The 27,610-nt window shown below is 44.2% G+C and overlaps 1 protein-coding gene across 1 annotated transcript in view; it reads right to left on the bottom strand.

Annotated features, from left to right (window-relative positions):
* Window positions 1-3,772: 3,772 nt before the first annotated feature.
* LOC141106878 (uncharacterized) overlaps window positions 3,773-27,610 on the bottom strand; it is a 71,757-nt gene continuing 47,919 nt past the window's right edge. Inside the window, exons 15-21 of the mRNA XM_073597807.1 lie at window positions 23,360-24,325; window positions 23,200-23,259; window positions 16,627-16,761; window positions 16,413-16,510; window positions 16,147-16,290; window positions 15,292-15,433; window positions 3,773-9,183 (exon numbers count right to left, since the gene is read on the bottom strand). Of these exons, the coding sequence (XP_073453908.1) occupies window positions 8,207-9,183; window positions 15,292-15,433; window positions 16,147-16,290; window positions 16,413-16,510; window positions 16,627-16,761; window positions 23,200-23,259; window positions 23,360-24,325 (2,522 nt within the window). The 3' untranslated portion in view covers window positions 3,773-8,206. The remainder of the gene's footprint in view (window positions 9,184-15,291; window positions 15,434-16,146; window positions 16,291-16,412; window positions 16,511-16,626; window positions 16,762-23,199; window positions 23,260-23,359; window positions 24,326-27,610) is intronic.

Consider the following 27,610-nt stretch of genomic DNA (forward strand, 5'->3'; position numbering starts at 1 on the left):
ATAAAGCACAGTAAATGGTAAAGTATAAAAAATTGCATACCTGAAAAGCAAACATGATAAAACATAATAACAATAAAACATTGCAGAATAGAATACAGTAAAAAAGAGCAGAACAATAGAGAGAGAATAGAGAGAGAGAGAACAATAAAACGACTATTTTTTTTTATTTCATATTTTTGTTTGTGTTTTTGTTTTTTGTTTTTTACACTTTTTTTTTGTAACTGTAACTTTTATAACTGTAACCGGTTCCAGGTTCGGGTCTCTCAAAATGCGATGGCATCTTTGGAGACTGTGAAAGTGTGCCTAGTCTGTGCAATGCTGTACCCTACGCTAATACTCAACTAGTGCATGGTAGCGTTCAAAACATTCACCAATGCAAAGACCAGGATTGTCAGGACAGGAGGGACAATAATAGCGGGTGTCACCCTATATCCGCGCTTCCTGCAGACACATCTTTTTTGGGGGGGTTCGTTGGGTAGGGGTACTCGGGAGGACATAAAGAAAATGAATCTCATGCAGCTGACTGCATTTGGTTGGGGATGTGAATGGGGGAAGTACGGGGGCTGCAGAAGCGGTGGGTTCCCAATTAGGATTGGCGAATGCAGCAGGAAGGGCATTATGGGCACGACGGGCCAGTGTTTGTCTTTTTGGTGGCAGCGGGACACTACTTGTGCTTGCCACCTCACCAGCTTGAACTGCACTTATGGGACTCGCCACGTCACCAAGTGTTACTGCAGTGCTGGTTTGACTATGACCGGGGTGTACTAGGCCACTGGTGCTTGCCAGTTCACCAAAACGCTACCAAAAAACTGTTAGCGATTGCAGGGATCAGGCCTGACTCTGCGAACGCTGCAGTTATGTGTTTAGTGTTTTGTAAGTGACAGTGATCGATCGATACTGCACTTGGGTGGGCTGGGCTGGGCGGAGGGGCAAAACGCAGGTGCTAGCAGGTATCTGGGCTGATCCCGCTAACACTGCGTTTTTGGGAACCCTAAACTGCTGGGGACACTAGTATAGATCTGATCGGATCAGACATTGACATGTTCAGATACTATACCACTAAGGGAGGTGTACGGTGCGTGCGTGGGTGTTAGCGCTACTGGCACTAACCTGACGCTGCCTGGGGCTGGTGCTTGCCAGTTCACCAAAATGCTACCAAAAAAACTGTTAGCGATCGCTGGGATCAGGCCTGACTCTGCGAACGCTGCAGTTATGCGTTTAGTGTTTTGTAAGTGACAGTGATCGATCGATACTGCACTTGGGTGGGCTGGGCTGGGCCGGGCGGGGGGGGCAAAACGCAGGTGCTAGCAGGTATCTGGGCTGATCCCGCTAACACTGCATTTTTGGGAACCCTAAACTGCTGGGGACGCTAGTATAGATCTGATCGGATCAGATATTGATCTGTACAGATACTATACCACTAAGGGAGGCGTATGCTGCGTGCGTGGGTGTTAGCGGTACTGGCGCTAATCTGACGCTGCCTGGGGCAACGCATATCACTGCCGGGCGATCAGGGGGCTAAACCTTTATTCGGTAATAAACGGCGGGTGCCCTGACACTATAAAAAATAAACGAACTAACCAGCGTCACCCGTATCGGTTATACGGTGATCAGTGGTGAAAGGGTTAACTAGGGGGCAATCAAGGGGTTAAAACATTTATTAGATAGTATATGGGGGTCCCTGCCGCTATAAAACGCTGACGGCAAACCTAAATATTTACCTCCCTAACTAGCGTCACCAGTGACACTAATACAGCGCTCAGAAAAATGATCGCTTAGCGACACTGGTGACAGCGGGTGATCAAGGGGTTAAAACTTTATTAGGGGGGTTAGAGGGGTACCCTAGACCTAAAGGGGGCTAACTGTAACTGCCCTAACACAGTAACTGTCACAAACTGACACCATGCAGCAATCAGAAAAAAAAAAAAACCACTGCTTGGTGTCAGGGTGACAAGGGGGAGGGGTGATTGGGGGGGGATCGGGGGCGATCGGGGGGGATCGGGGGTGTTATGTGTGCCTGGCATGTTCTACTGTGTGTGTGTTCACTCACTGTGAAGTCTTCTCTCCTCGGCGCCGGAACGGAAACTGCCGAGCCGAGGAGAGATGACATCACATCCTCTGCCTGTGTGTACTATACACAGGCAGGGGATGTTTCTCATTGGCTGGGAGCGATCGCGAGGGGGGGCCACAATCGGACAGCCTTCCCCTCGCCTCTCAACGCTCCCAGATAAATGCCAACTGCCGCTGGCACCGGGGGGGGGGGGGGTCCGATTGGACCCCCCGCCCGTGGGAAGGCAATCACGTACCAGGTACGTGATTTTGCCTGCCCGTGCCATTCTGCTCACGTATATAGGCGTGAGGTGGTCGGCAAGTGGTTAAAGGAATACTTCACTTTTTTTTTTTTACTTTAAGCATCATTAAAATCACTGCTCCCGAAAAAACAGCTGTTTTTAAAAGTTTTTTTTTCATTGATACATGTCCCCTGGGGCTGGACCCGGGTCCCCAAACCCTCTTTAGGACAATACCATGCAAATTAGCCTTTAAAATGAGCACTTTTGATTTTGAATGTTCGAGTCCCATAGACGTCAATGGGGTTCTAACGTTCGTGCAAATTTTCGGTCCGTTCGCTGGTTCTGGTGCGAACCGAACCGGGGGGTGTTCGGCTCATCCCTAATTATGGGTATACACAATTCATTTTTATTGATCATCAAATTTTATTTGTTATAATGTAATTTTATTTCATTATACAGTATTTTACAAAAGTGAGTACACCCCTCACATATTTGTAAATATTTTCTTCTATCTTTTCATGTGACAACACTGAAGAAATGACACTTGTCTACAATGTAAAGTAGTGAGTGTACAGCTTGTATAACAGTGTAAATTTGCTGTCCCCTCAAAATAACTCAACACACAGCCATTAATGGCTAAACCGGTGGCAACAAAAGTGAGTACACCCCTAAGTGAAAATGTCCAAATTGGGCCCAAAGTGTCAATATTTTGTGTGGCCACCATTATTTTCCAGCACGGCCTTAACCCTCTTAGGCATGGAGTTCACCAGAGCTTCACAGGTTGCCACTGGAGTCCTCTTCCACTCCTCCATGACGATATCACGGAGCTGGTGGATGTTAGAGACCTTGCGCTCCTCCACCTTCCGTTTGAGGATGCCCCATAGATGCTCAATAGGGTTTAGGTTTGGAGACATGCTTGGCCAGTCCATCACCTTTACCCTCAGCTTCTTTAGCAAGGCAGTGGTCTTCTCGGAGGTGTGTTTGGGGTCGTTATCATGTTGGAATACTGCCATGCAGCCCAGTCTCCAAGGGGAGGGAATCATGCTCTGCTTCAGTATGTCACAGTACATGTTGGCATTCATGGTTCCCTCAATGATCTGTAGCTCCCCAGTGCCGGCAGCACTCATGCAGCCCCAGACCATGACACTCCCACCACCATGCTTGACTGTAGGCAAGACACACTTGTCTTTGTACTCCTCACCTGGTTGCTGCCACACACGCTTGACACCATCTGAACCAAATAGGTTTATCTTGGTCTCATCAGACCACAGGAAATGGTTCCAGTAATCCATGTCCTTAGTCTGCTTCTCTTCAGCAAACTGTTTGCGGGCTTTCCTGTGCATCATCATTAGAAGAGGCTTCCATCTGGGATGACAGCCATGCAGACCAATTTGATGCAATGTGCGGTGTATGGTCTGAGCACTGACAGGCTGACCCCCCCCCCCACCACCCCTTCAACAAAAGTGAGTACACCTCTCACATTTTTGTAAATATTTTATTCTATCTTTTCATGTGACAACACTGAAAAAAATTACACTTTTGCTACAATGTTAAGTAGTGAGGAGTTTACAGAAAAAATGGGGAGAAGTAACAAGCCTAGGGACTTTTTAGGTGTCAAATCAGAAAAATTCATAGAAATTACAAATAGATAAAATTGAATATAATTTTATTACAACAATAAAAAATGATAAAAAAGTATGCCTTGTTAATATTGTTTGTTGTATTCAAGACATATACGCACACTACCACTCAACATGTTTTGCTTTAATAAGCTTCTGCAGGAGCATCAGGTGTGTTGTAATGTATACTATGGATAACAAAGAGAACAAGAAATACATTTCATGATATTTAAGACAGAATTTTAAATCCATCACATTATTGGCATTCAATTAGTATACATATTTTGTTTTTACAGATCAATATTTTTAGAATATACTATTAAGTTTATGTGCAAAGATGAAATAGAGATGAACCTACCAGATTAACTTAAACCTAGATTTAACAGGATATGGACAGCAACTGTCCTAGAATAGTTTCTTGTACAAAAGGTTTTATTGAAAAAAAATATATACATCAACAAATAAGTACAAAACGGTGATGGATACATCATGAGTTAACAGGTATAAGACTGCCGGTATCCAGCGAGTGAAACTAATATTCAAAAATTTAAGCCTGGACTTGGGCGGTACAATGCCGAGGCCAGGCGACATACCAAGACATATTCTCATCCCGCGTATTCTAGCGTAGTGGTATGGTCTCAGCAGATATTAATATAATTGCAAACATACAGGAATAACTAAGATTTCTAAACGAGATGTTGTTGCAATACATAACGTTTCATGAAGAAATAAGTAAAAAAATAAAATAAAAAATAAAAATATAAAATAAAGAAAAAAACAAAAAAAAAGAACCAGTACTAAAGTCAGATTAAATTGAATAACCTTAAAGAGGATAAAATACCTCTGAATGTACTAATTTGTGTAATATATTAAATTTCCGGTCCTTATAGAATTAAGCCCAAGGGCCTGAATAAGGAGAAGGAGAGAGAAATTGAAAGTGGGAAAGAAGGGTGGAAGAAAGGAGAGAAAGGAGGGGAGGACCCTGGGGTGGGGGGAACGGAGGCTTGTTATAGAGAAAGGAGCGTTTGATCAAATCTTGATGGGCGATTGTAAGTCACCCAGGGTTGCCATATCCTGAGGAATTTATCATGAGTGTCCATCAATATGGCCGTAAGTTTCTCATTTACCATGATATCATTCACAGTATTTTTAACTGCTTCAAAACTAAGGTTTGGGGTTTTCCAGTCCCTTGCTATGGTGAGTTTAGTTGCAGTGAAAATCTGTGCTGCTAACTGACGTTCAGGACGAAGAAGTTCTGCAAATGGTTTCCATGAAAGGGCCTCAAAAGGGTCCCGCTTTATGTTGGTGTTAAAAAGATTACGTAATAGTAAATATACTCTAACCCATAGTCTGCAGAGCCTGGGACAGGTCCACCAAATATGCGCCATCGTGTCCTAGAATAGTTTCAAAAGATGCCTTTAATTGATTGATCTTATAGTGGCCACAGGAAGGAGATGAATATAATATATATTTCCTATATGAAAAGAAAGTATTGTATATAAAAAAAAAGGGAAGCATTCGAGATTTGTACTTCCTATTGGTAAACACATGCCACTCAGCTTTTTAAATAATATGTAGATAAATATTTACCTGGGTTAGGCTTTGTTAGGATTGGATCAATAAAGAACCCTGCTTGCCCACAATATTTTAGTGGAGAGAGACAGGTGGTTAACCCACCAGGATACACTGGATGTCCCACTGAATATGAATTAACACATACAGAGGAATTTCTTAGCAGCTAAGATTTTAATACTGAATCCCGGTTTTCAAAAGGCATGAGTAGGTAAAATCTGAAAAATAATTAAACAAAAGGGGGCATGTAACCTAGTAAGTGGCCGATTCAAAAACCATGGTTTTAAAAGTGTGCTGTATAAATCGTAGTAGAGCTTACCTCTGCTTGGAAATCACCTCGTATGGGACAAGAAGAGATGTGTATCCTCTCTCACTCTCACCGAGCATCTGGTAGAGAATGGCGGCTTCCGCCACACTCATATCTGTCTCCCGTTTCGGCGGCGTCTGACGTCACCGCCGGAGCCGGACGTCACTTTGGATGCTCGTGCGCATGCGCCTAATCCAAGAAAGGTGGACGTGCCATGACGCAGGTGCGTCATCGCACAATTTGGAATTGGCCTCCATTGGATGTTTCAGTTTTGCGGATAATAAACAAGTAATAATGGCTGGGAATTTCACAATTATCGTTGCCTAACTGACTAATGAGCTTCCTATATTGTTTATATTCTTTGCTCCACTGTTTGTAATATGTATGCACAAACCTGTATGTACTATGACAATTACCAACAACTCTTTGTTGCATCATACTTGTCTTTTCCATAATAAAACAAAATGTTTAACCGTGAAAAAAAAAAAATCACACCTTTAATGTAATAGAAAAAAAAAGTACAGATCAGGAACATGCTCAAAATATAAGCCAGGGTTAGGAAGCCGAAACAGATAATCAGACGAGCCGGTAATCAGGATGCCAGAGATCAGTGTAGTCGGAAGCCAAAGATCAGGAACCAGAAGGGACGTCAGCCGGGCAAAGTCTTTAACAGGAACTAAGCAGAGACACTCAGGATATGTTAAATAAGGGCGAAGGCACGAAAGACATGAACAAGGTAGTTTAAATAGCCCCAAGGGGCTGGCTGTAGGCTGGACTGATGAGGGTGGTAATGGTAACCAGGTGAGCCACTGTGGAAACAATGAGTGGCTGGTAATTAACTGACAGCTGAGCAGCCTTGAGCACTGAAAAGATAGCTTCTAGAAGCCCAGCCCTGACAAAGTGAAGGTCTGCCTGAGAAAGAATGGGTGGATGTACTGGCCCCTTTCCTGACTGCAGATCCTCAACTGGCGAATTGTGATTTGGCCTCAGAGTCAGCATGGGATTATAAATTGCTAAAGGCAGAAATACTATCCAGGCTGGGAGTGACTGTTGCTTTGAGGGAGAGCCGAGTTCATGGCTGGTGCTTTGACAGGGCTAAGCCTGCCTGTGTGCAGCTGTATCATCTAATGCAGGGGGTCTCCAAACTTTTCAAACAAAGGGCTAGTTTTATTGTCCTACAGACTTTAGGGGGGCCGGATTGTGGCTGGCAGGAGCAGAAAATGTCCCAGGCCCGGCATCAGTGAGAATAAATATGGCCTCAGGGTTGGTGGTCAATAGGAGGAGGCGTACTGACCCCATTAGTAGGAGGAATGACCCCATTGTTGGTGTCAGTGGGAGGAATAGTACCCCAAGGGCTGGAGAAAGGCTAGCAAAGGCCCACATTTGTCCCTCGGACCGCAGTTTGGAGACCCCTGATCTAATGCATCTGTTCCAGGAGTTTAGGACTGTGCAGGCCAGTCAAGTTCCTCCACCCCAAACTCACTTATCCGTGTCTTTATGGACCTTGCTTTGTGCATTGGTCCAAATCATTTGGTGGAGGGGGGATTATGGTGTTTGGTTGTTTTTCAGGGGTTGGACTTGGCCCTTTAGTTCCAGTGAAGGAAACTCTTAAGACATCAGCCTACCAAGACATTTTGGACAATTTCATGCTCCCAACATTGTGGGAACAGTTTGGAGATGGCCCCTTCCTGTTCCAACATGACTGCCCACCAGTGCACAAAGCAAGGTCCATAAAGACATGGATGAGCGAGTTTGGGGTGGAGGAACTTGACTAGCCGGCACAGAGTTCTGACCTCAACCCGATGGAACACCTTTGGGATGAATTCGAGCGGAGGTTGCGAGCCAGGCCTTCTCATCCAACATTAGTGCCTGACCTCACAAATGCGCTTCTGGAGGAATGGTCAAACATTCCCATAGACACACTCCTAAACCTTGTGGACATCCTTCACATAAGAGTTGAAGCTGTTATAGCTGCAAAGGGTGGGCCAACTCAATATTGAACAGCCATCCACCAGCCTCTCTGACCAGCTGCTTAATAAACAAGTACCCGCCCTCTACTATTAACCCGCTCCTAAACCTGCACTAGGCTGACTCGTCTACAACAGAGCTCTTCATACTATGACCCTCCAGATGTTCAGGAACTACAATTCCCACCATGCCTAGTCATGTCTGTGAATGTCAGAGTATTACAATGCCTCCTGGGACGTGTAGTTCTGCAACAGCTGGAGGGCTGAAGTTTGGAGATCCCTGATCTACAACATCAATAAGGAAGCTCACTCCTCTGAATTCTCTGGTGTTGCAAAAGGTTTTCTTTCCTAGTAAAAGATTTCCCACACTCTGAACATGAATAAGGACACCCACCTTTGTGAATTTTCTGATTATTTTTCCTAATCAGAGATTTCCTACACTGAACATGATTATGGACGCTCACCTGTGTGAATTCTCTGATGTATAACAAGATTTCCTTTTTGATTGAAAGATTTCCCGCACTCTGAACATGAATAGGGACGCTCACCTGTGTGAATTCTAAGATGTTTAACAAGGTCTCCTTTCTGAGTGAAAGATTTCCCGCACTCTGAACATGAATAAGGATGCTCACCTGTGTGAATTCTTTGATGTTTAACAAGACGTCCTTTATAATTGAAAGATTTCCCGCACTCTGAACATGAATAAGGATGCTCACCTGTGTGAATTCTCTGATGTGTAACAAGGACTCCTTTATCAGTGAAAGATTTCCCGCACTCTGAACATGAATAAGGACGCTCACCTGTGTGAATTCTAAGATGTGTAACAAGGGATCCTTTTTCAGTGAAAGATTTCCCGCACTCTGAACATTTATAAGGACGCTCACCTGTGTGAATTCTAAGATGTGTAGCGAGTACTTTTCTACTGAAAGTTTTCCCGCACTCTGAACACGAATAAGGACGCTCGCCTGTGTGAATTTTCTGATGGTTAACAAGAGGTCCTTTCTGATTAAAAGATTTCCCGCACTCTGAACATGAATAAGGACGCTCACCTGTGTGAATTCTCTGATGTGTAACAAGGTGTGCTTTTTTAATGAATGATTTCCCACACTCTGAACATGAGAGTAGATTGTCACCTCGGTGATCTCCTTCATGGGGTGAGGAAGATTCCTCGGGATTAGAAGGATCTGTTGATCGATCTGCAGTGTGAGATCTTACATGGATATTTACAATCATAGTATGTGATTGATGAGAAGATTCCCCCTGATCAGAGGGATCCATTGATGTCTCCGGACAGGAAGGTCTGTGATGTATATTTTGTGTATTTGGATTTCCTCCTGGAGGATCCTGTGTGATGACATTATCTTCTGATTTACAATCAGCAGATAACAGAAGATGTCTCTCCGAGGAATTCCTGACATCACATCCATCTGTTGGAAAGAAATAAAAATATATAATAAATCTCAGTAGATGACAAATAACTGGAGTTTTAGCTCCTCCTCCCCGTCGGTGGAATAAGTGGAAATGCCGATCTCACAGCTGGGCTCCTGTTCTCCCTCCAAAATCAATCAGAAAAGTCTTCACACCGAATCCATATATGATCTGCTAATTCTATAATAATAAATTACTGAGGCTTCATTATCCAAAACGCGTTAGTGGATTGTTACTACATCGGATTGGCTGGATTTTATATTATGAACAGTTTGCAGATCATATATGGACTCCAAGCTGAGTCAGCAAGAAAAAAAAAGTCACTTTGGTCTAACAGTCAACACTTTCACAGAGATCTGGCATGGAACTGGGTACAACTGTTACATCAAAATATGAAAAAAAACCTTCTTTCAAGATTTACAATGCTGGTGTCCTAGGGTGGCTCCATCCCATCTTCATCAGTGTGGAGACAACCTAAGCTGTTAGTGCAATGGTTTATTAAAGGGTTAGATCACCTCTACAGAAGAACTGTAAAGCTGAACTAACACCAGATCCCCTCCCCACCCTCCTGGACCCCGCTTTACATGTGATGCTCTGACCAATCAGAATCCATCTGGTCCATCCTGGCAGCTCAGTATGGAGAAGACAAAGCAGTAGGGCATTTCATATCCCCTGACCATTTGGGGGGGGGGGAGTGTCCTGACGGTAAGTACAGTGAGGACCGGGGGTGAAGGGGGTCCGGTGTTGGGTCACCTTTACAGTTTTTCTGTATTAGGAAAACGAACCCTTTATTGTGACTTTAGGGGTCTGTTTGACCAGTGATGTCTCATCTGCCTTCCATTGAAGGTAATGAAGTACATATTGAGCTCCATTAGCTTTTTCCCCTCAACCACAGCAACCCAGGAAAGTGACAGCCGGACCCAGAAGTGATGTCATCCACATACAGTTTATCTGGAAAATAAAGACAACGTGAAAGAAATTTGTTTGAAATCTTTGCAGATTTATTAAAAATAAAGAACGAAAAAAATCCCATGTACAGAAGTATCACAGCCTTTGCTCAATACTTTGGTGAAGCCCCTTTGGCACCAATTACAGCCCCAAGTCTTTTTGAGTATGATTCTACAAGCTTGGCACATATTTTTGGGCAGTTTCTCCCATTCTTCTTTGCAGGACCTCTCAAGCTCCATCAGGTTGGATGAGGAGCTTTGGTGCACAGCCATTTTCAGATCTCTCCAGAGATGTTCAATTGGGTTCAAGTCTGAGCTCTGGCTGGGCCACTAAAGGACATTCACAGAGTTGTCTCGTAGCCACTCCTTTGTAATCTTGGCTGTGTGATTAGGGTGGTTGTCCTGTTGGAAAATGAACCATGAATGAATGAATGATTTGTATAGCGCTGCAAATGCGAACTGAATCGCCTCAAGGCGCTAGATCCATCCTGTGTTGTCCAGCTTCTTAGAAGAGGTAGGTCTTGAGTTTCTTTCTGAAGGCCTGATGGTTTTCTTCCATGCGAATGTGAGTAGGTAGAGCGTTCCATACCTGTGGTCCTTGGACTGCGAATCTTCGTTCTCCCTTTGTTTTGTAGGGGGTTTTTTGAATAAGGAGGAGGTTTTGGTTAGCTGATCGAAGACTGCGATTGGGTGTGTAGAGCTTTATTTTCTCGCATAGGTATTGAGGAGCGTTTCCTTGTATACATTTGTGAGTGAGGCAGAGGGTCTTGAAAGTGATTCGATTTTTTATGGTTAGCCAATGTAGGTTCCTCAGGGAAGGGAAGATGGATTCCCAGGGTTTTTTCCTGTTAACAGTCTTGCCGCCATGTTTTGGATGAGTTGCAAGCGCGCAAGGTGATATTGGGGTAGTCCTATGTAGAGGGAGTTTGCGTAGTCGAGTCTGGAATTGATGATTGTTCCAATTACTGCTGCTTTGTCCTCTACTGGGACGAAGGGGATGAGTCTACGTAGCAGGCGGAGGAGATGGTGAGATCCGCTGACTACTGATCCTATTTGTGCATCCATTGACATTTCTGAGTCAAAAATGACTCCGAGACTCTTGACTTTGGTGCTTGGAGAGATGGTCTGTCCAAAGATGGTGGGCATCTTCTATTACCAAAGATGGGGTCTTAGTTTTGGAATTTTGGTTTGCGTGTAGGAGAAGAAGCTCTGTTTTTGATCCGTTGAGTTTGAGGGAGCTAGTGGTCATCCAGTCGTCTATCAAAGTGAAGCATTTTTCTAGTCGCTGATGATGGTCTTTTTCTCCGGTAATGCGAAAGTAGAGTTGGGTACCATCAGCATATGAGTGGAAGCAAAGGTCCAATTTTCTGATGATTTTGAGGAGTGGGCGAATGTAGATGTTGAAGAGCACTGGTGACAAGGGTGAACCTTGAGGGACTCCACAAGAGATTGCACGGGTTTCAGAGGTGAAAGCTCCTAGTTTCACTGTCTGAGAGCGATTTCCTAAGAAGGATGCGAACCATTGTAGGTCTGAATCTGTGACTCCTGCTACTTCTGTGAGGCGGATGAGTAGAGTATTGTGGTCCACTGTATCGAATGCTGCACTGAGGTCCAACAGTACCAGGAGACATGATTCTCCATCATCAGCTGCTTCGAGGGCGTCGTCCCCTTCATCCCAATCTGAGATCCAGAGCGCTCTGGAGCTGGTTTTCATCAAGGATGTCTCATCTTTCCCTCGATCCTGACTAGTCTCCCAGTTCCTGCCACTAAAAAACATCCCCACAGCATGATGCTGCCATCACCATGCTTCACTGGTATTGGCTAGGAGATGAGCGGTGCCTGATTTCCTCCAGACATGACGCTTGCCATTTAGGCCAAAGAGTTCAATCTTTGTTTCATCAGACCATTAACCTCCCTGGCGGTATGATTATTTCGGATTTTAGGTGCTGAAAGCGGTACAATTATTTTGCAAGGAAATTTGGCGTTTTATATTGTAGGTCTGTAAATCTTAACAATAACACACTTAAATCTGTCCAAACAAGAGTCTAGTAGATATCCCGGGTATGATAAAGTTTGAAACACAAAAACATAAATTATAATATAATAAATAAAAATAAATAATTAAAAAAAATTTAAAAAAATAGTAATAAAATAAATTTCCCCACAATTCACTATCGCTCAATTCTGCAAGTGTTCTAATTTACTATCGCTGTTTTCTAGCTGGTCTAAAGCCACTTTTGACGTAAAGGGACACTTTTTGGTTGCTATGGACAATCTCCAGTTTCCAGGCAGAAAGAACAGTGTATATCATGTAAAACTGCATGCAGGGCATGGGCCAGAGCACTGGGGACAAAAGGGATGTGAAATCATTTCATACAGTACTGTAATCTGTAAGATTACAGTACTGTATGTGTTATGATTTTGACAGTTTTTTGAATTTGCCGCCAGGCTCCGCCCCCGTGCGTCGCGACGCTCGCAGGGAACGGAGCCTGGCACGGAGAGGCTTCGGAGGAGGACGGAGCCCTCGGACACTGCGGGGGACATCGCAGGATCCCGGGGACAAGGTAAGTAACGCCGCCCCAGGATCCTGCAATGCGATCCCGAGTGTGGCTCGGGGTTACCGCTAATGGTACTGAATTTTAACCCCGAGCCACACTCGGGAAAACCGCCAGGGGGGTTAAGTTTCTCATGGTCAGACTCCTTCAGGTGCCTTTTGGCAAACACCACGTGGGCTGTCATGTGCCGTTTACTGAGGCGTGGTTTCCATCTGGTCACTCTACCATACAGGCCTGATTGGTGGAGTCCTGCAGAGATGGTTGTTCTTCTGGAAGGTTATCCTCTCTCCACAGAGAAAAGCTGAAGCTCTGTCAGAGTGACCATCGGGTTCTTGGTCACCTCCCTGACTAAGGCCCTTCTCCCCCGATCGCTCAGTTTGGGTGTCCCGCTCTAGGAAGAGTCCTGGTGGTTCCAAATTTTTCCCATTTATGGATGATGGAGGCCAATGTGCTCATTGTGACCTTCAATGCTGCATACATTTTTCTGTATCCTTCCCCACATCTGTGCCTCCATACAATCCTGTCTCGGAGGTCTACAGACAATTCCTTGGACTTCATGGCTTGGAGCTCCCCAATGTCCCATTAGATAGGTGGCATTAATAAACAATGATTGGCGGCCCTGATAGGCGGCATTGATGAGCACTGATAGGCAGCACTCATAGGCGGCATTGATGAGCACTGATAGGTGGCATTGATAGGCAGCATTGATGGGCACTGATATGCTGCACTGATGGGCACTGATATACTGCAAATATGAGCACTGGCAGGCGGCAGGCGGCACTGATGGGCATTGAGCACTAATAGGCTGCATTGATGAGCAGGCACAGATAGGTGGCATTAATGAGCAATGATTGTTGCTCCGAGCGGTACGTGGTCACATGTCCTATCACCCAACAACATCCGGATCCTTTGGGTGGCCCCCTGTGTAAGCTGGAACGCACGCCAGCGTGGAGGAGACATGAAAGGCTTTTTCTGACTGCGAAGTCACCCTGACATGCAAGCAGCCCCAGTGCCGGGTAGGCACCCACCAATGTAAGCGGCCATTTGGCTTTTTAATTTGTTTACTTTTTTAATAAATGGTTTTACGCTATGGAGACTGTTTTTGTTTCCTATGTATCCTTATCCTATCTTGAATGAGCTTGACGGGAACGATCCATGCCTATAATACCAACCACAGTCCGGCCATCCATGTGAGCAGGCACAACCCTGCACAAGCGCTAGTGACTCTCTTTTTAACTAAAGGAGTCATTGGTATCTGGTAAGCAGATATCTACTACTTCGAGGTGTTTTCCTTTTCTTATTTTCCTTTGGTGATGGAAAACCTTTTGTTTACAGCAACAAGATTGGGATATTATTGAAAGATATCACTTCAACCACTTCAAATCACTTTTTTATGTGGACAATCAATCACTATATATTTTTTTCACTATTGTGGGCACTTCAATGTGTAATCTAATTATGATTTGTCATTATTATGTTTTTCATTTTTTTGGTAATGCAGGAGATTTATTTATTTAAAGCACTTGAATAGTATGGTATCTAGCGCCCCCTAGCTTTCTTACATTTCCATTTTTTTGGTGATGCAGGAGATTTATTTATTTAGAGCACTTGAATAATATGGTATCTAGCGCCCCCTATCTTCCTTACATATACAATGCAATACTGACATAAAAACACACACATAGGTTGGACTTTTTCAACTTCGCCTACTATCCGCTTCAATACCGGGCCTATTCTGGCACTTCTTTCCTACATGTAAAATTCATAATTTTTTTGCTAGAAAATTACTCAGAACCCCCAAACATTATATATGTTTCTTTTTTTAGCAGACACCCTAGGGAATAAAATGGCGGTCATTGCAACTTTTTATCTCCACCAATTCCTATTCCATGGAATGTAAACATCCCTTGTAAAAGGAGTAGTGCATGATCGGTCCTTTTTATGGAGAGATGTGGGGTCAATAAGACCCCACATCTCTCCTCCAGGCTGGAAAGCATGAGATCGGGAAAAAAAATTCACCGATCTTCATGCTGACAGCCGCGAACGCGGCTTTGTTGACATCCGGAATCCCGGGCCTCCGATGGTCATAGAGATGACTGGTGACCATCTGGTCACCGGAAATCTCTATCGTCGTCATCCGGCACCGGGCGATTCTTTCTCCGGGCCCCCGATGGCACGGGAAAGCCTGGAGAAGCACCGGATGGCGGCAGGATGGGGGGCGCCACACCTCCAGCCCACCCCTTGTCCCGGCCCTGCTTGGAACCCATCCAGGGGTCCCGCTAAGGGAAAACTCCACCACACAGTTCACCTGTTTACAGCGTCCTCACTGATCACCTCCCATACAGGAACAGACCACGAGGTCCGATCCGGTTCAGAATCAGGAAGTGACACATGCAGGGGAGGGAACATCACAGAACCAAGTGTTAACTCTTACCACACCACACATTAACACTTTAGTAGGCAAACAAATATTTAACCTTTTAGAACCTGCCTATAGGATGATGTGAAGATCTGATAACTTTTTTTTTTTTTTTACACTACAATCCTTATACTTAGAAGTAAAATGAGACTTTGACCTGTTTTTTCCACAATGTCTGTTACCTACCTGTGTCAAAAGGTAGAGAAATGTCCTCCTGTTCACTTTTCATAATCATCCCAACCTCCTCTGTGAATGGCTGATCACCCCCAACATACGTCTTTACTTCTTCTTCTTTAACCTCAGCTTTTATATTAATCCGTTCTTCACCCTACACCAAAAATAATAGAAAACATCTATAAGACCCCTTTCACACTGGAGCGTTTTGCAGGCGCTATAGCGTTAAAAATAGCACCTGCAAACCGCCCTAAAACAGCTGCTCCATTCACTCCAGTATGAAAGCCCGAGGGCTTTCACACTGGAGCGGTGCGCTGGCAGGGCGGCAGAAAAAGTCCTGCCAGCAGCTTCTTCGGAGCGGTGAACTCACCGCTCCTCCACATTGAAATCAATGGGGCAGCGCTGCGATACCGGCGGCGTTTTGCGGGCAGATTTAACCCCTTTTCGGCCACTAGCAGGGAGGTTTTAATGAATAGCGCCGTTAAAACAACGCTAAAAATAGCGCCGCTTTACTGCTGACGCCGGAGGCGGCTCAGTGTGAAAGGAGTCTTAAAGTCAACTCAAGGCAGACATAAAGGACACAAATGACACGTCATTCAGTATGTAACCTCCGTTGGAAGAACACAAGGATGAAGAGGACCCGCAATGTGTCTGGGCTTAAGACCCACAGAGGAAAGGAATGTATATTAAAAAATACAAATGGGGTGAAAAGTGTAGGGCGCTCAAAGGAGCTAGAAACGGGGATGGGGGGGTGTGGGTAACAAAGGCTGCACTTCAGATGTTGAAGTAAAACAAGAGACTACACAGAAGAACGTCATCTCATGGCTTAGAATATATATTTAGGTCTAGATGCCCAGCCCCACCTACCTGATGATGGTGAGGGATGGTGTGATCTTCCTGTATGGAATCCCGGGAACACAGAGGATCACCCTCTACCATAGACTGCTGATCCACAGAATTCTCTTCTTTTTCTACTTTAACCTCAACTTTGATGTCTTTCAGTTGTTCACCCTAAACCCCAAATGTGATAAAATGGATTTATAAAAGGAAACAAGAGATGAAATTAAAGAATGTTATTCTGAAGCGTAGAATTCTACAACGTATTTGAGATCTAGTTGCTCAGTCCCACCTACCTGATGATGGTGAGGGATGGTGTGACCTTCCTGTGTGGAATCCCGGGAATACAGAGGACGGGGACATCTCTCTGGTGGGTTCCCATTACTGGATCCATCTGTAGGAAACACACACACTGACTGAATACATTGTTTCTATGTGTTTATCAGATGATGGGGGATCTAGGTGGACCCTCCGTACTGCTCTCTCCTTTACAATAAAGTCTCCTCTTACCCGGTGATGTGAGGGGCGGCTGATTCTTCATCATGACGTCCTTGTAGAGATCCTTGTGTCCTTCTAAATAAATTAATATTATTACTTCCTCTGCTGCCAGTTCCAACAATGTTTTCTTTTGGTAACGGCTAGTTCCTATCGTGCAGATTCACCTAGTAATGTCACAGGAAACATGTGACCAGGAAGCAGGAAATGGAGGGCGGGAAAGTGAAGTGAATAGGAGGAGCTGCAAGCAGATCACACGTTATTACCCTGAAGAGATCTCCCTCCCTCTGTCCATCTTCTTTTATATTATATCCTCTCTGTATATCTCCCTGTATACTCCTCTCTGTATATCTCCCTGTATACCCCTCTCTGTATATCTCCCTGTATACCCCTCTCTGTATATATCCCTGTATACTCCTCTCTGTATATCTCCCTGTATACTCCTCTCTGTATATCTCCCTGTATACCCCTCTCTGTATATCTCCCTGTATACCCCTCTCTGTATATCTCCCTGTATACCCCTCTCTGTATATCTCCCTGTATACTCCTCTCTGTATATCTCCCTGTCTACCTGTAGCAATAACTCTCGGTGGAGCAGCTGGTTTATAGCGGGCTGTTACCGTCACCTTCATTACCTCTATTTCACCAGAACCAGGTCTAGGGTCCCGTTGAGTTTAGTACCAGACAATATAGGCACTTGAGTATCTTTTCCAATGCTTTAATAAACGTAAATTGAATGAAGCAGCAGGAAAGAGGTAGAAGGAGAGTTGCAGGGAAGTTCAAATACCTTTTCTTAGTGTAGTATTAGGAATTGAAAGCTTGTAGATGAATGTACTCTCTCTTTAGAGTTGAATCTTTGCCCACCTGGATAGGTTTCTCTCACTAACCTAGCAGCCAGTACGCAGCACGAACAAAAGTCTCTGCCACAGACTTGATTGGTATAAAACCCGTACGATCCTCTGCCACAGGATGTAATGGTTTACGATTAACAGCAAACACAGCACTAGAACCTTTAAGCCGACCCAGCAGTACTATGCGGTAGGTTAACTTTAGGATGCGTCCTCCAACTGAGTCACCAGGCCCCTCTCCAGACCAGCACTCTGCATGATCCTTCCATGACGGGTCCTCCCCTGAGTATGTAGGGCAGGCCCCTACTTTCAAACATCCAACTTACAAACGACTCCTACTTGCAAACGGAAGTAGACAACAGGAAGTGAGATGAAATCTACCCCTAGGAAGGGAAATTCTCTCCTGTAAGAGTTAATATGGGAAAAACTTTTTTCCTTTCCACTGATGCTTTATCCTTTATCCTTGTTTCACAAAAAACCCCAAATTTTCAAAAAACATTTGTCAATGTGACAAAAAGTGAAGTGAAATCTTCTGAAGAGGAGCATAGACAGCAAAACAAATGTCACAGGGGTGATAACCCTTCCCTATGTTTTCCAAAAAGCTTGAAATAGATTTTTTGGCTGGAGCTACACGTTAAAAATGTACCAGTTCAAAATTACAAACAGATTCTACTTAACAACAAACCTACAGTCCCTGGCTTGTTTGCACCGCCTGTATACTGCTGTTCAGAGTATATAGTGCCTGGGGGCCCCACACCTTTTCTTTTTTAATTTGGGTGCGGGGTTCCCCTAATATCCATACAAGACCCAAAGGGCCTGGTAATGGACTTGGGGGTACCCATGCCGTTTGTCTCACTGATTTTCATCCATATTGCCGGAACCCGACATTACATTAAAGCCGCAAGCAGTTTTAAATGACTTTTTTTCCTTTAAAAATGACATTTTGTGCAGGGACTGTTCTAAGCACGGGGGAAACACGCGCCACTTTACAGGCATACTATAGACACCCCCCAGGTACGATATTTAAAGGAATATTTCACTTTTTTTTTTTTTTTTACTTTAAGCATCATTAAAATCACTGCTCCCGAAAAACGTCCGTTTTTAAAAGTTTTTTTTTTCATTGATACATGTCCCCTGGGGCAGGACCCGGGTCCCCAAACCCTCTTTAGGACAATACCATGCAAATTAGCCTTTAAAATGAGCACTTTTGATTTCGAACGTTCAAGTCCTATAGACGTCAATGGGGTTCTAACGTTCGTGCGAATTTTCGGTCCGTTCGCTGGTTCTGGTGCGAACCAAACCGGGGGGTGTTCGGCTCATCCCTAATTATGGGTATACACAATTCATTTTTATTTTCATGTGGATCATCAAATTTTATTTGTTATAATGTAATTTTATTTCATTATACATTATTTTACAAAAGTGAGTACACCCCTCACATATTTGTAAATATTTTCTTCTATCTTTTAATGTGACAACACTGAAGAAATGACACTTTGCTACAATGTAAAGTAGTGAGTGTACAGCTTGTATAACAGTGTAAATTTGCTGTCCCCTCAAAATAACTCAACACACAGCCATTAATGGCTAAACCGGTGGCAACAAAAGTGAGTACACCCCTAAGTGAAAATGTCCAAATTGGGCCCAAAGTGTCAATATTTTGTGTGGCCACCATTATTTTCCAGCACGGCCTTAACCCTCTTAGGCATGGAGTTCACCAGAGCTTCACAGTTTGCCACTGGAGTCCTCTTCCACTCCTCCATGACGATATCACGGAGCTGGTGGATATTAGAGACCTTGCGCTCCTCCACCTACCATTTGAGGATGCCCAATAGATGCTCAATAGGGTTTAGGTTTGGAGACATGCTTGGCCAGTCCATCACCTTTACCCTCAGCTTCTTTAGCAAGGCAGTGGTCATCTTGGAGGTGTGTTTGGGGTCGTTATCATGTTGGAATACTGCCATGCAGCCCAGTCTCCAAGTGGAGGGAATCATGCTCTGCTTCAGTATGTCACAGTACATGTTGGCTTTCATGGTTCTCTCAATGAACTGTAGCTCCCCAGTGCCGGCAGCACTCATGCAGCCCCAGACCATGACACTCCCACCACCATGCTTGACTGTAGGCAAGACACACTTGTCTTTGTACTCCTCACCTGGTTGCCACCACACACTCTTGACACCATCTGAACCAAATAGGTTTATCTTGGTCTCATCAGACCACAGGATATGGTTCCAGTAATCCATGTCCTTAGTCTGCTTCTCTTCAGCAAACTGTTTGCAGGCTTTCCTGTGCATCATCATTAGAAGAGGCTTCCATCTGGGATGACAGCCATGCAGACCAATTTGATGCAGTGTGCGGTGTATGGTCTGAGCACTGACAGGCTGACCCCCCCCCCCACCACCACCACCCCTTTAACAAAAGTGAGTACACCCCTCACATTTTTGTAAATATTTTATTCTATCTTTTCATGTGACAACACTGAAAAAAATTACACTTTTGCTACAATGTTAAGTAGTGAGGAGTTTACAGAAAAAATGGGGAGAAGTAACAAGCCTATGGACTTTTTAGGTGTCAAATCAGAAAAATTCATAGAAATTACAAATAGATAAAATTGAATATAATTTTATTACAACAATAAAAAATGATAAAAAAGTATGCCTTGTTAATATTGTTTGTTGTATTCAAGACATATACACACACTACCACTCAACATGTTTTGCTTTAATAAGCTTCTTCAGGAGGATCAGGTGTGTTGTAATGTATACTATGGATAACAAAGAGAACAAGAAATAAATTTTTATGATATTTAAGACAGAATTTTAAATCCATCACATTATTGGCATGCAATTAGTATACATATTTTGTTTTTACAGATCAATATTTTTAGAATATACTAAGTATAAGTTTATGTGCAAAGATGAAATAGAGATGAACCTACCAGATTAACTTAAACCTAGATTTAACAGGATATGGACAGCAACTGTCCTGGAATAGTTTCAAAAGATGCCTTATTTGATTGATCTTATAGTGGCCACAGGAAGGAGATGAATATAATATATATTTCCTATATGGAAAGAAAGTATTGTATATAAAAAAAAGGGAAGCATTCAAGATTTGTACTTCCTATTGGTAAACACATGCCACTCAGCTTTTTAAATAATAATATGTAGATAAATGTTTACCTGGGTTAGGCTTTGTTAGGATTGGATCAATAAAGAACCCTGCTTGCCCACAATATTTTAGTGGAGAGAGACAGGTGGTTAACCCACCAGGATACGCTGGATGTCCCACTGAATATGAATTAACACATACAGAGGAATTTCTTAGCAGCTAAGATTTTAATACTGAATCCCGGTTTTCAAAAGGCATGAGTAGGTAAAATCTGAAAAATAATTAAACAAAAGGGGGCATGTAACCTAGTAAGTGGCCGATTCAAAAACCATGGTTTTAAAAGTGTGCTGTATAAATCGTAGTAGAGCTTACCTCTAATTGGAAATCACCTTGTATGGGACAAGAAGAGAGATGTATCCTCTCTCACTCTCACCGAGCATCTGGCAGAGAATGGCGGCTTTTGCCACATATCTGTCTGCCGTTCCGGCGGCGTCTGACGTCGCCGCCGGAGCCCGGACGTCACTTTGGATGCTCGTGCGCATGCACCCAATCCAAGAAAGAGGGACGTGCCATGACGCAGGTGCGTCATCGCACAATTTGGAATTGGCCTCCATTGGGTGTTTTAGTTTTGCAGATAATAAACAAGTAATAATGGCTAGGAATTTCACAATTATCGTTGCCTAACTGACTAATGAGCTTCCTATATTGTTTATATTCTTTGCTCCACTGTTTGTAATATGTATGCACAAACCTGTATGTACGACAATTACCAACGACTCTTTGTTGCATCATACTTGTCTTTTCCATAATAAAACAAAATGTTTAACCGTGAAAAAAAAAAAAATCACACCTTTAATGTAATAGAAAAAAAAAGTACAGATCAGGAACATGGTCAAAATATAAGCCAGGGTTCGGAAGCCAAAACAGATAATCAGACGAGCCGGTAATCAGGATGCCAGAGATCAGTGTAGTCGGAAGCCAAAGATCAGGAACCAGAAGGGACGTCAGCGGGGCTAAGTCTTTAACAGGAACTAAGCAGAGACACTCAGGATATGTTAAATAAGGGCGAAGGCACGAAAGACATGAACAAGGCAGTTTAAATAGCCCAAGGGGCTGGCTGTAGGCTGGACTGATGAGGCTGGTAATGGTAACCAGGTGAGCCACTGTGGAAACAATGAGTGGCTGGTAATTAACCGACAGCTGAGCAGCCTTGAGCACTGAGAAGAGAGCTTCTAGAAGCCCAGCCCTGACAAAGTGAAGGTCTGCCTGAGAAAGAATTGGTGGATGTACTGGCCCCTTTCCTGACTGCAGATCCTCAACTGGCGAATTGTGATTTGGCCTCAGAGTCAGCATGGGATTATAAATTGCTAAAGGCAGAAATACTATCCAGGCTGGGAGTGACTGTTGCTTTGAGGGCGAGCCGAGTTCATGGCTGGTGCTTTGACAGGGCTAAGCCTGCCTGTGTGCAGCTGTATCATCTAATGCAGGGGGTCTCCAAACTTTTCAAATAAAGGGCCAGTTTTATTGTCCTACAGACTTTAGGGGGGCCGGACTGTGGCTGGCAGGAGCAGAAAATGTCCCAGGCCTGGCATCAGTGAGAATAAATATGGCCTCAGGGTTGGTGGTCAATAGGAGGAGGCGTACTGACCCCATTAGTAGGAGGAATGACCCCATTGTTGGTGTCAGTGGGAGGAATAGTCCCCCAAGGGCTGGAGAAAGGCTAGCAAAGGGCCACATTTGTCCCTCGGACCGCAGTTTGGAGACCCCTGATCTAATGCACCTGTTCCAGGAGGTCAGGACTGTGCAGGCCAGTCAAGTTCCTCCACCCCAAACTCACTTATCCGTGTCTTTATGGACCTTGCTTTGTGCATTGGTCCGAATCATTTGGTGGAGGGGGGATTATGGTGTTTGGTTGTTTTTCAGGGGTTGGGCTTGGCCCTTTAGTTCCAGTGAAGGAAACTCTTAAGACATCAGCCTACCAAGACATTTTGGACAATTTCATGCTCACAACGTTGTGGGAACAGTTTGGGGATGGCCCCTTCCTGTTCCAACATGACTGCCCACTAGTGCACAAAGCAAGGTCCATAAAGACATGGATGAGCGAGTTTGGGGTGGAGGAACTTGACTAGCCTGCAGAGTTAAGACCTCAACCCAATGGAACAACTTTGGGATGAATTCGAGAGGAGGCTGCAAGCCAGGCCTTCTTGTCCAACATTAGTGCCTGACCTCACAAATGCACTTCTGGAAGAATGGTCAAACATTCCCATAGACACACTCCTAAACCTTGTGGACGGCCTTCCCAGAAGAGTTGAAGCTGGTATAGCTGCAAAGGGTGGGCCAACTCAATATTGAACAGACATCCACCAGCCTCTCTGACCAGCTGCTTAATAAACAAGTACCTGCCCTCTACTATTAACCCGCTCCTAAACCTGCACCATGCTGACTCGTCTACAACAGAGCTCTTCATACTATCACCCTCCAGATGTTCAGGAACTACAATTCCCACCATGCCTAGTCATGTCTGTGAATGTCAGAGTATTACAATGCCTCATGGGACGTGTAGTTCTGCAACAGCTGGAGGGCCGAAGTTTGGAGATCCCTGATCTACAACATCAATAAGGAAGCTCACTCCTATGAATTCTCTGGTGTTGCAAAAGGTTTCCTTTCCTAGTGAAAGATTTCCCGCACTCTGAACATGAATAAGGACACCCACCTGTGTGAATTTTCTGATGTTAAACAAGATTATTTTTCCTAATCAGAGATTTCCTACACTGAACATGATTATGGACGCTCACCTGTGTGAATTCTCTGATGTATAACAAGATTTCCTTTTTGATTGAAAGATTTCCCGCACTCTGAACATGAATAAGGACGCTCACCTGTGTGAATTCTAAGATGTTTAACAAGGTCTCTTTTCTGAGTGAAAGATTTCTCGCACTCTGAACATGAATAAGGATGCTCACCTGTGTGAATTCTTTGATGTATAACAAGACGTCCTTTATAATTGAAAGATTTCCCGCACTCTGAACATGAATAAGGATGCTCACCTGTGTGAATTCTCTGATGTGTAACAAGGGATCCTTTTCCAGTGAAAGATTTCCCGCACTCTGAACATGAATAAGGACGCTCGCCTGTGTGAATTCTAAGATGTGTAACAAGGGATCCTTTTTCAGTGAAAGATTTCCCGCACTCTGAACATGAATAAGGACGCTCACCTGTGTGAATTCTAAGATGAGTAGCGAGTACTTTTCTACTGAAAGATTTCCCGCACTCTGAACACGAATAAGGACGCTCGCCTGTGTGAATTTTCAGATGGTTAACAAGAGGTCCTTTCTGATTAAAAGATTTCCCGCACTCTGAACATGAATAAGGACGCTCACCTGTGTGAATTCTCTGATGTGTAACAAGGTGTGCTTTGCTAATGAATGATTTCCCACACTCTGAACATGAGAGTAGATTGTCACCTCGGTGATCTCCTTCATGGGGTGAGGAAGATTCCTCGGGATTAGAAGGATCTGTTGATCGATCTGCAGTGTGAGATCTTACATGGATATTTACAATCATAGTATGTGATTGATGAGAAGATTCCCCCTGATCAGAGGGATCCATTGATGTCTCCGGACAGGAAGGTCTGTGATGTATATTTTGTGTATTTGGATTTCCTCCTGGAGGATCCTGTGTGATTACATTATCTTCTGACTTACAATCAGATAATAGAAGATGTCTCTCCGAGGAATTCCTGACAACACATCTATCTGTTGGAAAGAAGTAAAAAAAATATAATAAATCTCAGTAGATGACAAATAACTGGAGTTTTAGCTCCTCCTCCCCGTCGGTGGAATAAGTGGAAATGCCGATCTCACAGCTGGGCTCCTGTTCTCCCTCCAAAATCAATCAGAAAAGTCTTCACACCGAGTCCATATATGATCTGCTAATTCTATAATAATAAATAGCTATGACTGAGGCTTCATTATCCAAAACGCGTTAGTGGATTGTTACTACATCGGATTGGCTGGATTTTATATTATGAAGAGTTTGCAGATCATATATGGACTCCAAGCTGAGTCAGCAAGAAAAAAAAAGTCACTTTGGTCTAACAGTCAACACTTTCACAGAGATCTGGCATAGAACTGGTTACAACTGTAACATCAAAATATGAAAGAAAAACCTTTTTTCAAGATTTACAATGCTGGTGTCCTAGGGTGGCTCCATCCCTCCTCCATCAGTGTGGAGACAGCCTAAGCTGTTAGTGCAATGGTTTATTAAAGGGTTAGATCACCTCCACAGAAGAACTGTAAAGCTGAACTAACACCAGATCCCCTCCCCACCTTCCTGGACCCCGCTTTACATGTGATGCTCTGACCAATCAGAATCTATCTGGTCCATCCTGGCAGCTCAGTATGGAGAAGACAGAGCAGTAGGGCATTTCATATCCCCTGACAATTGGGGGGGGAGTGTCCTGATAGTAGAGGATGGCTGACGGTTAGTACAGTGCAGTGAGGACCGGGGGTGAAGGGGGTCCGGTGTTGGGTCACCTTTACAGTTTTTCTGTATTAGGAAAACTAACCCTTTAATGTGACTTTAGGGGTCTGTTTGACCAGTGATGTCTCATCTGCCTTCCATTGAAGGTAATGAAGTACATATTGAGCTCCATTAGCTTTTTCCCCTCAACTACAGCAACCCGGGAAAGTGACAGCCGGACCCAGAAGTCATGTCATCCACATACAGTTTATCTGGAAAATAAAGACAACGTGAAAGAAATTTGTTTGAAATCTTTGCAGATTTATTAAAAATAAAGAACGAAAAAAAATTCCATGTACATAAGTATCACAGCCTTTGCTCAATACTTTGGTGAAGCCCCTTTGGCACCAATTACAGCCTCAAGTCTTTTTGAGTACGATTCTACAAGGTTGGCACATATTTTTGGGCAGTTTCTCCCATTCTTCTTTGCAGGACCTCTCAAGCTCCATCAGGTTGGATGGGGAGCGTTGGTGCACAGCCATTTTCAGATCTCTCCAGAGATGTTCAATTGGGTTCAAGTCTGAGCTCTGGCTGGGCCACTAAAGGACATTCACAGAGTTGTCTCGTAGCCACTCCTTTGTAATCTTGGCTGTGTGATTAGGGTGGTTGTCCTGTTGGAAAATGAACCATGAATGAATGAATGATTTGTATAGCGCTGCAAATGCGAACTGAATCGCCTCAAGGCGCTAGATCCATCCTGTGTTGTCCAGCTTCTTAGAAGAGGTAGGTCTTGAGTTTCTTTCTGAAGGCCTGATGGTTTTCTTCCATGCGAATGTGAGTAGGTAGAGCGTTCCATACCTGTGGTCCTTGGACTGCGAATCTTCGTTCTCCCTTTGTTTTGTAGGGGGTTTTTTGAATAAGGAGGAGGTTTTGGTTAGCTGATCGAAGACTGCGATTGGGTGTGTAGAGCTTTATTTTCTCGCATAGGTATTGAGGAGCGTTTCCTTGTATACATTTGTGAGTGAGGCAGAGGGTCTTGAAAGTGATTGGATTTTTTATGGTTAGCCAATGTAGGTTCCTCAGGGAAGGGAAGATGGATTCCCAGGGTTTTTTCCTGTTAACAGTCTTGCCGCCATGTTTTGGATGCGTTGCAAGCGCGCAAGGTGATATTGGGGTAGTCCTATGTAGAGGGAGTTTGCGTAGTCGAGTCTGGAATTGATGATTGTTCCAATTACTGCTGCTTTGTCCTCTCCTGGGACGAAGGGGATGAGTCTACGTAGCAGGCGGAGGAGATGGTGAGATCCGCTGACTACTGATCCTATTTGTGCATCCATTGACATTTCTGAGTTAAAAATGACTCAGAGACTCTTGACTTTGGTGCTTGGAGAGATGGTCTGTCCAAAGATGGTGGGCATCTTCTATTACCAAAGATGGGGTCTTAGTTTTGGAATTTTGGTTTGCGTGTAGGAGAAGAAGCTCTGTTTTTGATCCGTTGAGTTTGAGAGAGCTAGTGGTCATCCAGTCGTCTATCAAAGTGAAGCATTTTTCTAGTCGCTGATGATGGTCTTTTTCTCCGGTAATGCGAAAGTAGAGTTGGGTATCATCAGCATATGAGTGGAAGCAAAGGTCCAATTTTCTGATGATTTTGAGGAGTGGGCGAATGTAGATGTTGAAGAGCACTGGTGACAAGGGTGAACCTTGAGGGACTCCACAAGAGATTGCACGGGTTTCAGAGGTGAAAGCTCCTAGTTTCACTGTCTGAGAGCGATTTCCTAAGAAGGATGCGAACCATTGTAGGTCTGAATCTGTGACTCCTGCTACTTCTGTGAGACAGATGAGTAGAGTATTGTGGTCCACTGTATCGAATGCTGCACTGAGGTCCAACAGTACCAGGAGACATGATTCTCCATCATCGGCTGCTTCAAGGGCGTTGTCCCCTTCATCCCAATCTGAGATCCAGAGCGCTCTGGAGCTGGTTTTCATCAAGGATGTCTCTGTACATTGCTGCATTCATCTTTCCCTCGATCCTGACTAGTCTCCCAGTTCCTGCCACTAAAAAACATCCCCACAGCATGATGCTGCCATCACCATGCTTCACTGGTATTGGCTAGGAGATGAGCGGTGTCTGATTTCCTCCAGACATGACGCTTGCCATTTAGGCCAAAGAGTTCAATCTTTGTTTCATCAGACCATTTAATTTCTCATGGTCAGACTCCTTCAGGTGCCTTTTGGCAAACACCACGCGGGCTGTCATGTGCCGTTTACTGAGGCGTGGTTTCCATCTGGTCACTCTACCATACAGGCCTGATTGGTGGAGTCCTGCAGAGATGGTTGTTCTTCTGGAAGGTTCTCCTCTCTCCACAGAGAAAAGCTGGAGCTCTGTCAGAGTGACAATCGGGTTCTTGGTCACCTCCCTGACTAAGGCCCTTCTCCCTCGATCGCTCAGTTTGGTGTCCCGCTCTAGGAAGAGTCCTGGTGGTTCCAAATTTTTCCCATTTATGGATGATGGAGGCCAATGTGCTCATTGTGACCTTCAATGCTGCATACATTTTTCTGTATCCTTCCCCACATCTGTGCCT

Source organism: Aquarana catesbeiana, linkage group LG08 (genome assembly GCF_042186555.1).
Source record: "Aquarana catesbeiana isolate 2022-GZ linkage group LG08, ASM4218655v1, whole genome shotgun sequence".
Taxonomy (NCBI): Eukaryota; Metazoa; Chordata; class Amphibia; order Anura; family Ranidae; genus Aquarana; species Aquarana catesbeiana.